Consider the following 12,857-nt stretch of genomic DNA (forward strand, 5'->3'; position numbering starts at 1 on the left):
GAGCTAATTTGATCCGACGTTTTCCAATGGTGGAAAGGATTTCCTACCTGTTTCCATGCACGTGGGAGGCACAGAAGGCAAAGCTGTAATGAAGCAGGGTGGGGTCAATCATGGCTCCATTCTCAGCACGCTCCAGCAGGTCGCTCAGGTAGCACAGGTGGCGATGGCAGCCTCGAACGCCATAGCGAGCGCAGTACTCATCCAGGACGAACACTTGACCGGGACTGAACCAGCCCTGAAGGAGACACAAAACAGATGTGGGAGCGTACTCGGAGTCCCGCACAAACATGGGCATCAAGAGGCTCAAGTAAATGTTCAAAATTTTTTTAGAATTCCATAAAAAAAAAAATTGGGGGGAATTCAAAAATATCTTTGCAAGAACTTTATAAGGTTTTTAAGTACATATAAATGATGTAGGAATTAGGAAAGCTCAACAAATTTGTTGAACAATAATGTATAAATAAAAACTGTCTGGTTGTTAAAATTACTTAATTTCATTATCTTCATAGACATAGATCAAGTACCGCAAAATAAAGTACACTATTCAAAACCACAATTTAATTTTCCTTCAAATAAATTCTATCTTTTGCTTACCAGACAGGAGTAGGAGTCATTGAGCCTGTGATCCAAGGTGAGGCGCTGCAGCAGCTCAAACAGTGAAGCATGGTCAAAATTGCAGGGGTTTGCTGAGATGAACTCATCCATGCCATGCTTCTGCGCGCGATCAGCATCTGTTCAGTTTTGACAATTCCAACCGCAGACAGACAGACAGAAACAGATGATGAATATTAGAGCTTAGCCAAGACCAAAGTGTTCGCAGTTCTGTTATTTGCTATCTGGCAGTCAAGTTTAGCCAATTACTGGATAGCATAGCCCCGACAACTACCAGTAAGCACTTGGTATATTCCATACCGTTACAGCTTCATCCTCCGTGGGGTTCCTCAGGGCTTCATATTAAGCACTGTCTTATTGTTATTATATGTCACTCTTCTTTTTTTTTTAAAGCAGATTCATTTTGCTGACAGTGTTCTAGCTTACTTGTCCCTTAAAGAGCAGAAACAGTATTTTTAAAGCAAGACTAAACCTGAATGAAGCTTGACTGTGCTTCTATGGTGTATGATTTAACAGCTATTAGAACAGAAAAAGAAAAAAAATGACCTAACACTTAAGCTTGGGACAAAATCAATTAAATAAATATGTGATTAAAAAATGGCTTCTTTAGTAAAAGGATGGTTCTGATGATAAAATGGAAACAGCAAACATGGGAGAATTTGAGGAGAAGATCCACGGCCGCTGAAAGCTTTTGTGTTGTTTATGAGACCAGTTATGTTACAGTTGTCCTGATTCAATTTTTGTCCTAACATTGAACTTGAAGAGTTAAAGTAGCATCTCTTTAAAGCTTTTAGCTTTTTATGACAGGAAACCGAGCTTTCTTCAGTGTAGTGAAGACGTGTGTAGGGGGGAGAGCAGCTGCAGCCGCTGTGCTGCCAACCTGCTGCTTCTCTGCACGGCTGCAGCAACCATGAGCACCGAACCTGCGCCTGTGAGCAGCTGAGGTTTACAAAGACTGACAGTTGACTTAGCAAACACAGGATTTTACTGCTGAAAACCAGGGATTCACATGGGGAAAAGCCGGCAACAATGCAGACACACAGAAAGAAAGCATGAAAAGTTTAGTTTGCATACACTTGGTAAAGTCAAGTATTGGTGGATTTGACTTATCTTCTAAACATCTAAAGGTAAATTTGTAAAGGAATGAAACATAAAAAGAAGAGAAATATATATTTTTCAAAGATAATTTAAAATAGCTTAGTTTGGGGGATTTTTTTTAACTTGTCCTGTCTAACAGCTTGGCAGACAGATGAGAACTGAAGCCCTCTTGTGTTGGACATATTTTACTTTAACAACAGGGGTTATTAATCTTCAGACAAACCAAAGGTATGTCTGAATAAACCCCTCTGGTAATCGAGGCCAAACTTTATTAATTTCAATCATATTTGAAATTACGGACGGAAAAGGAAAGGAGGGAAGAAGAGAGAGGGATGTTAGAGGGAGGGGGGATAGGAGGGTGATTATAAGAAGAGGGGGGCGGGGGTAAAACCATGAAGCAGCATAAAGCAACAAGTTTACTGGATGTTTATCATTACGGTAAGGTTCAAATGTAGTACAAATCTCAAAGGGCGGGGCCTGTCCACACACACACTCAAATGTTATCAACACACCTGCTAGCTGCAAAAATGTCCACATGTCAACATGTACACAAAACAGATAGTGTTCACACGCATACCTATGCCTTCAAACCAACTAGTGTGAAATATTTCATTCAATCAGTCACGCAAACTATTAGTGCAAAGGTGAGCTAACACCTGTGCTCAATGGAGTGTTTATGTTCTTCTAAAATGGATGATGGAATGTGGAAAGAAGGAGGGAGAGTGCCCAGTCACCCCCAGACCCCCGCCGCAGCAGCAGCGGCAGCCAGAACCCCCCCAACGCCACATGGCAGCAGGCAGAGAACAACCGCCCCCCGGGCGACCACATCCGCCACCCAAGCCAGGGCCAGCAGGACCGCCGCGAGGCCCCCAGAGCCAGAGAGCAGGGAGGCACGGGGGGAAAGAGAGTGCCGCCCCAGCCCAACCAGGAAAGCAGCCCCCCCGCCGCGCCGGGAGGGCCCAACGCAGGGCCCCACCCGAGAGGGGTGCCCACAGCCCCAGACGAGCACCCCATCACCACCCAGGAGTTCTGGGCATCCCCCTGCCCCAACCCCAGGTACAAGCCGGGACCCCCCAAGGGAGACCCGCTCCGCACTCCAGGCAGCCATCCACCCGGCCCACGGTTGGTCCAGGAAGGAGTAAGGCAGGGGCCAGCCGTCCCCACCCAGGAGGGGGGCAACCCGGGGAAAAGGGGGGCCCAGGAGGGGTGTTTTGGGGATTTTTGCAGATCAGGTGGGGAAAGGTGCTGGGGATTGGACATTGTTTTATTTAATATTTCCCTAATTCTGTGCAGCACATTGTAATTTGTAAAGGTTGATTTTTAAGTAAAGGCTTGATTTATTGAAATATGAACTGAATATTGAAAATTGTGGTTTAGGATCATCAAACAAGTAGATGTTTAGTTCCAACTACAGCTGTTGAAACATTGGACTCACAGCGTGATTGACTACATATCTTTAGGTTTCTTCAGTGAATACCAAAATGTAATAAATATGATAAAAAAAGAAGAAAAACTAATTTTCTTCTGGAAACCATTAGAGTATCTGCAAAAGAGGCTGTGACACTTTGTTTTTAGCATTACACTTTTGTGCTAATTTGTTTTCAGGCTTTAAGTTTTAGAGTTCTTTAAACGTCACGTTTAAACTTCAACATTTAATTCTTCACACCAATAAATTGTTTTTTCCTGATATTCAACCAAATCACTTAAAAACTCGCACTTTGCTACATTACTTAACTTGTTAGCATCTTAACACTGACATGTGACTGGAGTAGTCGGTGCAGGACTTTGGACATATCTCCTGTTTTAATTGCTTTAGAAATAAAGGTTAATTAAAATGTTTTTACGTCTCTCAACATCTGTTATGATGGATCGTCATGGCAACAAAACAGGAGACAAAGAAATTGGTCACTATTGTTCACTTCATCCAGGTTTGCTAAAGAAACGCAAACAAAGCTTTTTGGTGATCCAAATTTTCTAAAAGTATATTAATTAAGTTCATGACGCAGACGCCGTATTTAAGACTTCAACATTTTTCTTTTTGATTAAGCTGACAGTTACTGTAAGCCTTTGTAGCAGCGAGTTATCCCACTAGATATGATGCTAGAAAGCTTTGTCGCTGGCTTGAGGACAAGTCTTTGTAAAAGACCAAAAAGGAGGTTTAGGGACGTAGTCGGAGGACAAAGAGGGTGGTTGTCACGAGGAGGAGGCAGAGGATAGGATTAGATTTCTGCCATAACTTCTATCCTGTCGCTGTATTGTTGTATGTGCTTGTGCTTCTGTGTCCATCTCTTGCCTGTCCTCTCTGACACAACAAACACAGACGTCTTAAAGAGTCAACTTCTCTAGCCGGTTTTCCTGTTAAGCTACAATCACATCATTCAAGCAGCCATTTCCAATGAAAAGTTAAGCGGGGTGGGGTGGGGGAGGGGCTCACCTCAAGATCAAGTATTATAATAAGTATTATAATATGTATTATAATACTTATAATATAAGTATTATCAAAACCGGACCAGCACCAGACATAACAGACGCTGGCTGCTCCCTACAATGAACCGGCTGCTGTGACTATATCCATGTACAGCTTCACAGAAACAAACGTTGGCATAATGCATCATCATATTTGTATACATTTCTAAAAATTATTTCTATGATTGAGATTTAATTATTCAAAAAAAAGCAGTCCATTACATGGAAGACTGAATGTGTTATAGTATGTCACAAAAAAAATTGGCTTAAATAGGTCCGAATGGTGAGAGAATGAATTTAAACAGAAACTATACCCTGATGAAAATATGACACTTGTGTGTGATTGATCATTTGAGGTAAACATGGATTCATGGCTTCATGAAGGCCTCTAAAGTCAGACGGCAGCTGCAGAGAGAACAAACCTGGACGGATGTGAATTAAGGTCATATACAGACCAGAAATTTGTCAGCTGACGTCCTCTTCATCCAGCTGTCATTCACCAAACAAAGAGCGGGATGCTGCGAGCTGATTGTGTCCCTCAACAAGTCTGTGCACCCCACTGCAACACCCTCCCCCAAAATCTAAAAAGGTGACATTGCGGTGCCCCTTTGGTCTGAAGCTGGTGGCCTGTCAGGTCTGTTTGATGTGAGTGAGCGGGAGTGCAGGCGGGAAGGCTGGACAGTAACGTGCAGTGACATTAGTCACCCCCATCCGTCTGGACTGCAGAAGGATGGCCCTGACAAAGATTGATGGCTGATATTCATTTATAGATCCAGTGGAGAGGAACCGCGAGGCACAGTCAGGTTCTAGGTTTGGTGGGCTTTTGGAGCTTTTTTTATGGACAGATCATCAAACAAAGACATCAAAAGCCTTTGGTCACTTCTGGGAGCCTGGCCAGATTCTCATATCTAAAATATGTCACTGCAGCTTAGTCACATATTGGTTACATAAGACATCTTTTCATTAGCTTCAAATAGAAACTTCAGCAAGACATTCAGGACAGAGTCTCCTGCTTCCACTTTAAATCCTTTTTTTAAAAGACGTGAGACCAAAAACTGAACACAACAGCTCTGTTGGTCTGCATTGTGCACATCTCTGCAGAAGATCCACAGTGTAACTAACTGTAGACAATATACTAGAGGACTTCAAAATGAGACCATAATCCAGTGACAGGGCTATTTAAGCAACCTAATAATTATTACCTGATCAATGTTTTTGACAGAAAAAAAAGAAACAATCTCCCCAGCCCATGATTCCTGATTCAGCAGCAGCAGGTCTACTTCAACAGCAGATCATTTTTCAGCAGCAGCAGACACTCCTCCAGTAACAACAGGTCCTCCAGTAGCAGCAGATCCTCCATAAGTAGGAGCAGACACTCCTCCAGTAACAACAGGTCCTCCAGTAGCAGCAGATCCTCCATAAGTAGGAGCAGACACTCCTCCAGTAACAACAGGTCCTCCAGTAGCAGCAGATCCTCCATAAGTAGGAGCAGAAACTCCTCCAGTAACAACAGATCCTCCATCAGCAGCAGATCCTTCAGCAGCAGCAGATCTTCCTTTAGGACCAGCAGATCCTTCAGCAGCAGCAGCAGCAGATCTTTCAGCAGCAGCAGCAGATCCTCCTTTAGAACCAGCAGATCTTTCAGCAGCAGCAGCAGATCGTCTTTCAGCAGCAGCAGATCCTCAACAGCAATAGATCATCCTTCAGCAGCAGTAACCGGCAATCCTTCAGCAGCAGCAGATCCTCCCTGAGCAGAAGCAGATCCTCCTTCAGCAGCAGCAGATTCTCCTTCAGCAGCAGCAGATCCTCCCTGAGCAGAAGCAGATCCTCCTTCAGCAGCAGCAGATTCTCCTTCAGCAGCAGCAGATCCTCCTTCAGCAGGAGCAGATCCTCCTTTAAAAGCAGCAGATCCTCCTTCAGCACCAACAGATCCTCCTGATTTGAGTGAGGCTGAGCTCTGGTCCTTGGATCATTGTAGTTTCTCGGTTTTTCTGTTATTCTGTTGAAGATCTGCTGCTGTACTTTGATCACGGTTCCTTTGATGACCCAGCATATAATCTTCATATTCAGCTAAACACATAACCTCACTTGACTTGACATCAATCTAGTTACAAATGGATATCATGGTTCTGTTCAGGTTTGGGAGCCATCTTTAAATGTCTTGAGATTTCATTGAACCTGCACAGATTCAGGACACCCTGTTCCAGTTGGATCAGACGATAACACAGCCTCCTGCATGTTTCACAGTAGGAACAGTTTTGGTTTCTTTGTTGTTTAAATAGGCATTCTGACTGATTACAGGTTTGAAGACCCTTGCAGTGTTAGCTAAAGGGAATTACTGAGTCCATATTTTCATACTATTTTTAATGTTTTGTAGAAGTTTCATTAAAAAAAAAGGGTAGACCAATAATTTAACAGCTACAGGGGGTTTTATGATCATCTGAAACTGATGTGCAGCAGCTGCTATTTATTTCAAATTGTTCCAGTCTCACAGCTTTGGCTAGGAAGCTCCAAAAGAAACCACAAATGTTGTAAATAGCTATCTGTTTCTTAGTCACTGTTTGCACATTATTTTCCAAAAGATCTGAGACCAATGCATTTTAGGCAATTTTTTAAACAAACCAATAGGTCTTATTTTCAGCTGTAAAACCAACAACACTGCACAAGGAATAATTTTATGGAGGAAAAAAAGACTTCTTTATGTTACATGGATTTTAATGAGGGTTTTAAGCTATGTTCAAACCGGCCTCGGCAGCACGTGTTTAAGCGACCATTACCAATGAAAATCTATGCAAACCAGTGTATATGCACTTTTCTGGCTCCCATGTTCAACACTCTTGGGTTCACGCGTCTCTACGCAGGTTGTTAGACCGTTTGAAAACGTATCATGGAGGAGAAATTATAAATTGCTGTTGGTGCCCGGCCGGAATTATATGACAGGAGTCTTTCATATATCACAGCTGGGAAAGAAAACGTTTAAGCAGTATTCGCGACGTTTGCACCAAGCTCCTTCCAAGTGTAGGTACTTGAGCTAGTATTGGGTCCAGTGACAGTCCAGTGTGAACACTATATGCTAAAAGCGCCTTTGAGAATTAGTGTTTAGTTTGTTCTTGAACACATATTGCGTGGCCGGTCTGAATGTAGGAATAGAGTTTGTGAACAAGCAGAAGAGTTTGAAGTTTCACGAAAATGCAAAATTACTTGAAATTCAATAAACAACCAAAAAAACTACCCTCTTGAAAATTTAAAGCGAGTTGCAGAATAGTTGTAGAATGTGTCAAAACAAATTAAAGTGTAGCGAAAAAAAGAGTAAACTGTGAAGCAGCGGTTCACATGTCATCAGCGCCACGCTCTCAGTCCGTCTTTGTTGTTGCACTTCAACTGTTGGGGGGGGGGGGCACTGTTCATCACGCAGATCCAGGTGTGAACTGGCACGCAGTTATTTGGTAACATTGAATGATTGCTGCCTGATTTAATTGTGCTGCAGCCACACTGTTTTATTCATGGCCTGGCACTTTTAACTTGGTAATTACCAGCTGCTGCAAAACACTGGGACGCCACTGGTTTGTGTCAAAAACAGCTCAGGAAGTTCTTAAAAGCAAAACATCTATTTATGAGATGTGCTGGCTCGCACCCATTTCTCCTTTAAATTGAACTTTTTTTTTAACAGAAAAACCGTAAAAAAAAAAAAAAAGAAACTAAAGTTACAGCACAGAAAGCTGAGAGTCAATCAAACCCTGCTCCACACTTGTAGCAAAACATAACAGGTAAGTTAAGTCTTTAGCTATTTCTACAAGGGACTTAGGCTCAACATAAAACAGGTGTGAAAGCAGACAGCGGAAGTAAGATTGGAGACTGAGAGAAATATATAAACACAGCTAAAATAGTGAAGTTACTTGCTTAAAGTAATCTAAAAAACTGAACACAACCAAAAGATTTGAATGAATACAAATCATGCAAAAAACTGAAATGAAATGACCTAATTAATATGTTAAGTACGGAGCCTCCGGGGGGCCAGTGGTTAAAAATCAAAAAAAAATCTGATAAATGTGCGCACGGTTTAGTATTCCGTTAGAAAAGTTACTTAGAAAAATAAAGAAAACAATTCAAAACTAAATAATTGTACAATAACTCAATAAATAAAAAACCCCAAAATTGTGTATTTAAAACAATAATAAACTAAAGCAAAGAAAAATGAAACTACATTTGCAAGTGTGGAAAGCATAAAAAAGGGTTAACACTACTTTTAAAAGTAGCATAAATATTACTATTTGATCCTAGATTTTTGAAAGTTTGAATGAGGTTTATGACTTCAGCTGCACTTTTTTAATTTCATTTAGTATGAACAGATAACATTGTATGTCTTTTTGTTAGGGTTAATCTTATTCTATTCATTTCTGTTGTTTTTTTAAATAAAAAAAATCTGTTCAGATAGTTTTGTCATTGTTTTTTTGCCAACATGTCTTACATAGGCCCGTTGTAATTATTATTGTTCTGATTAATTTGTTTCTAAAAAAAATAGGGAAAAAATTCATCATCTTATCTTTAATGGGATCTGATTAACAAATATTATGTAAGATATATATTTAAGAAGATTTCTTCTGCCAGGATGACAGAAATCTTTAGAGAAGAACATAAACATTGAGTCTTAGTTTCAACATTGAGTGTGAGTTTCAACGTTGTGAGGTAGAGGAGGAACACACAGCAACAGAAATAACAAAGAAGGAGAAAAAGGGAGCAAAGCACTTACCCTCTGATCCCACTACCAGCACCAGACAGCAGAGTGTAAGAGAAGAATCAAAAGAACGAGAGGCGGAGGAGAAAGTAAACAGAGAAACATAAAGACACACAACAAAGCTACAAACAGCAGATCAACAGCAGCAGCAGCAGTTCTGAGCACGTGCAGAATGATGTGGGGGCACAGATTGAAAGACGACAGGTAAGAACAGGTGAGAACAGAAAGAGTGGAGAAAAAACATGGAGATGTCTCTTCCAAAAAAAGGGGTTTTACTTAGAGATGAATTCGGCCAAAGCATCAACCAGAGCCAAGCTCCGTGCACTTACAGAACTGAGATATAGGCGCATCCAGCTGTGGTGCTGTGCCCCCTCTGGAGTTGAGTTTCTGGACCTGGGTGGGGGGAACCGGCTTGTGGGACTGACCCGTGGCCCGATACATGGCCTGCACCCACAAGATCCGGTCCTGTTCGTCATCGCTGGCAAAGATCACAGTATCTCCCTCTTTGACTGCGTTAAAGAAGGTCCGACCGCCATCCAGACCTGTTGGGGGGGGGGGGGGGCAATCACCATGCACTCAGGAAGAAGATCACAACATGACTGACATCATGCTGTATTACAATGCTGCTTTAGCAAAGGGTTTTGGACATGAATCAGAAAGGTTCAAATGAACTGTGTTTGCTTCAAATTCAGCAAAGAAATGTGGGTTCGTGGGTCCAATTTTCCCAGTATTCCTTTACAGTCACCACTTGTCCTTATTTTGTGTTGGGTACATCAGGTTTGTTTGGATTCACTTTGGCAACCATAGAAACAGCTGGCTTTAACATTCCCTCCACTGTACCCCTAAAACTGTTCTGAAGCGAGCTAAAAATACTGACAGCATGCCTCTGCATAGGAAAAAGGTCCCCAAAACAAAATATATAGTTATATTTTTAAATCCTAAAGCAGCATTTGCATAACAGTATAAATGTACAGTTCAAAGACTAAAAGATAGACACTGGAACTGCTCACAGAACCTAAGACTTCTAGTTCAAAGAATTGGGCCCTGAGTGCTTGATGGAAAAGGCGAGTGCATAACCTAAACCTGAACCCACACTGCAGATTGACAACCTGTGAGAGTGCACAGCTCTCAGGAGTAAACCGAATATGAAGACTGCTGCAGGGCCTCGTAAGGCCGGGTGGGTGTCTGAAGCTGCAAATGTGATCAAAGCTCCATGGAAGATTCAGGATGTCCCGTTTAAATAAGGTTTTTTCAAAAATATATGTCTGAAAACAGAAAATAAATGATGTCCCTTCAGGTCAACAACAAATGTTCTGCAAAACACGGAATTTCCATCTCAAACAAGCACATAAATGTTTGCAAAAGTTGAACTTTTTTGTTCGATCCTTTCAGCTCATCAGGTCATCAAATATAGAAATAAAGTAAAGGAGAACTAATTTTTTCTTTGTTTGTAAAATGGAAACATTGTGGTGAGTGCAGCTCATCAACAGTGGATTAAAAAGAAGCAAGGGGCAAAAAGCTGAGCTTGCATTGAAGTACGTAGTGCACTACAAGAACGACTTATTTAACTTATCACAATCGACATAAGACACAGTGACTTAGGTAAAATTGCAAAACAAATTTGTAATTTTGTTAAATTTCACCTTTAATAAACAAATTAATCTGCCAGCAGAACAAGCTTTTGCAGTGTTGTGACGTGTAGCTGCTGCTACAGAAAGCTTTGAGAGCCTGTGATTCTGACACAACTGCTGATCTAAAGGTGCTTCAATGTTCAGCTCAAGTTCTTATAGTCCAGCAAACCACAACAACGCTGAGCCCTGCTTCCACACACTGGCAAAATAATGAAGCCCAAAGCCGTAATTTCTCTGACCTGGCTGCGGGTCGGTGTAGTCCACGGTGTAACCATCCAGCTGAAGAAGCTCCACAGGCTCCGCCTTTTTCTCTCTGTAGCTGGACATGGCAAAGGTGTACTGACTCACCTGTATGAGGAAAAGAGACAGTAAGTCTGGCTGAGAGGAGAGGTCAATGGGTCAGCTGGTACCCAGCAGTTGGTAGAGTCTCATATCAAAAATGTAATAATTACACAAAGAAGGATTTAAAATAAAAAACAGGGAGAATCTTTCAGATCCCACACAATCAGGACAACTTTTATTACAGAAGCTCCAATAATCAGCAAAAATTAGTATCTGCAAGTATTTACCTAAAAAGAAACTTATTAAGAAACTTATTTCTGCATCTTGCATACCGGTATATAGTTCCCCTTTTTACCATACAATCACAAGGCCTTTGAATGCATCAGCATGCAAGCAGACCTGAACTTTAGATATCAGCATGAACCAACACAAGTTTTAAAATATCAGCTTATGTAGGCAAAATTCAATGCCATCAAGTTGCATCAGTCAGGATGACATATTAGTTTCTGGTAAAAACTGAACATCCACCAGAGGAAAGTCTTCACAAGAGCTGTTGTCTTCTCAGACTGGTCCAAGATAAGAAACCCTGAACTTCATTCAGATTCTGCAGCTTTCAGTTAGCATGTTTATGCTCAAGTTTATGAAGAGACAACAAACTTAAAAATAGAAAATCATGAGGGCGCAGCGGTTAGCGCTCTTGCCTCACAGCAAGAAGGCCCCTGGTTCAAGTCCCGGCTGGGGGACCTGAAACAGAACATCAATAGGGGACCTTTCTGTGTGGAGTTTGCAGGTTCTCCCTGTGCATACGTGGGTCCTCTCAAGTCTCCGGCTTCCTCCAACCGTCCAAAAACATGTCAACTCTCCATAGGTGTGAGTGTGAGAGTGAATGGGTGTGTGTTATGTGGCCCTGCGACAGATTGACCACCTGTCCAGGGTGTCCCCTGCCTTGGCCCTTATAGGATAGGCTCCGGCAGCCCTGTGACCCCGTAAAGGATAAAAATGGAAGATGAATGAATGATTAGAAAATCATTGCAAAAAACATAAGCACCAAAAGCTAAGCCAAGCTAAAACCCAAATCAAAATAGTGTTTTTGGTGTTTTTAACATGCTCTTGCAGCATTTTTCTCAAGATGGAGGATATATAAAAAGAAAATTAGGATTAAAACTGTGTTTTTGAATCAGGAGCAGATGAAAAGTTGCCTTTGGAAAAAGCTTGCAGTTATGTAGCAAACACAAGTGGCAGACACGAGCTCCCTGCTCTGCTCAATTCTGATGCATCCACTTCCATATGAACAAATTGAAGAACGTCTTTATTTTCCTCGTCTGAGCTGGCATCTGGCTCAAAAGAGTGTGTAGGCAGTTTGATGATGGGAAGTAAGGGCGGGCTTACTCCGCGCAAACAGCCACGCCTACAACTCAGATTTGGAAAATAAAGGATAATGGAAAACAACAAGATTTTTTATTTTGCCTAAAAACTTCATAATAATTAAAAGACTGCTGGGAACGCTTTTACAATAGATCAAAAGATGATTGAAGTGAAACTTTAAACAGGAGAGGATGAAAGAGCTAAGAAAAAAAGTCTAAAACTGTGTGTGTGTGTGGGGGGGGGGGGGTTAACAGTGATATAACTGTGACAAATTCAGAGGAAACCGCTTCAAAACAAATAATGCCTAAATCATCTGAGTACATTTGAATTTACCAAAAAAAGTAAAAGACTAATAAATATGTACAATAAAAGCACAAATAAATTTTTAGTGCATAAAAAATTGCTAGAAATTAGATGAATTATGATCTACAGATATATAGGCCAATACTAAAGGGTGAGGGGCACAATTTAAGCTTGATTTGTATTTTGAAATAGGTTTTTTGATGGAAACTTCACTTTTCTATGTCCCTTCTTTAGTGTTAATGCTAAAGACAACCAAATTAATTTCTCTTTAAACTCTACCTATCACTTTCATGCTGGTCAAAGGTTTCTGCTCTCAGTACAATCAGGTATGCACCCACATCTTACAGCTGTGACCCTTCTGATTG

The 12,857-nt window shown here is 41.3% G+C and overlaps 1 protein-coding gene across 20 annotated transcripts in view; it reads right to left on the bottom strand.

Annotated features, from left to right (window-relative positions):
* The window catches only part of cadpsa (Ca2+-dependent activator protein for secretion a), a 123,823-nt gene that overhangs the window by 70,342 nt on the left and 40,624 nt on the right, over positions 1 to 12,857 (bottom strand). For all 20 annotated transcript variants that reach the window (XM_078947500.1, XM_078947499.1, XM_023955081.2 and 17 more), the window contains 4 exons: positions 10,782 to 10,890; positions 9,241 to 9,453; positions 595 to 731; positions 48 to 235 (listed from right to left, as the gene is read on the bottom strand). In XM_078947500.1, the coding sequence (XP_078803626.1) occupies positions 48 to 235; positions 595 to 731; positions 9,241 to 9,453; positions 10,782 to 10,890 (647 nt within the window). The remainder of the gene's footprint in view (positions 1 to 47; positions 236 to 594; positions 732 to 9,240; positions 9,454 to 10,781; positions 10,891 to 12,857) is intronic.

Source organism: Oryzias latipes, chromosome 5 (genome assembly GCF_053564925.1).
Source record: "Oryzias latipes strain Hd-rR chromosome 5, Olatipes_Hd-rR_3.1".
NCBI lineage: Eukaryota > Metazoa > Chordata > Actinopteri > Beloniformes > Adrianichthyidae > Oryzias > Oryzias latipes.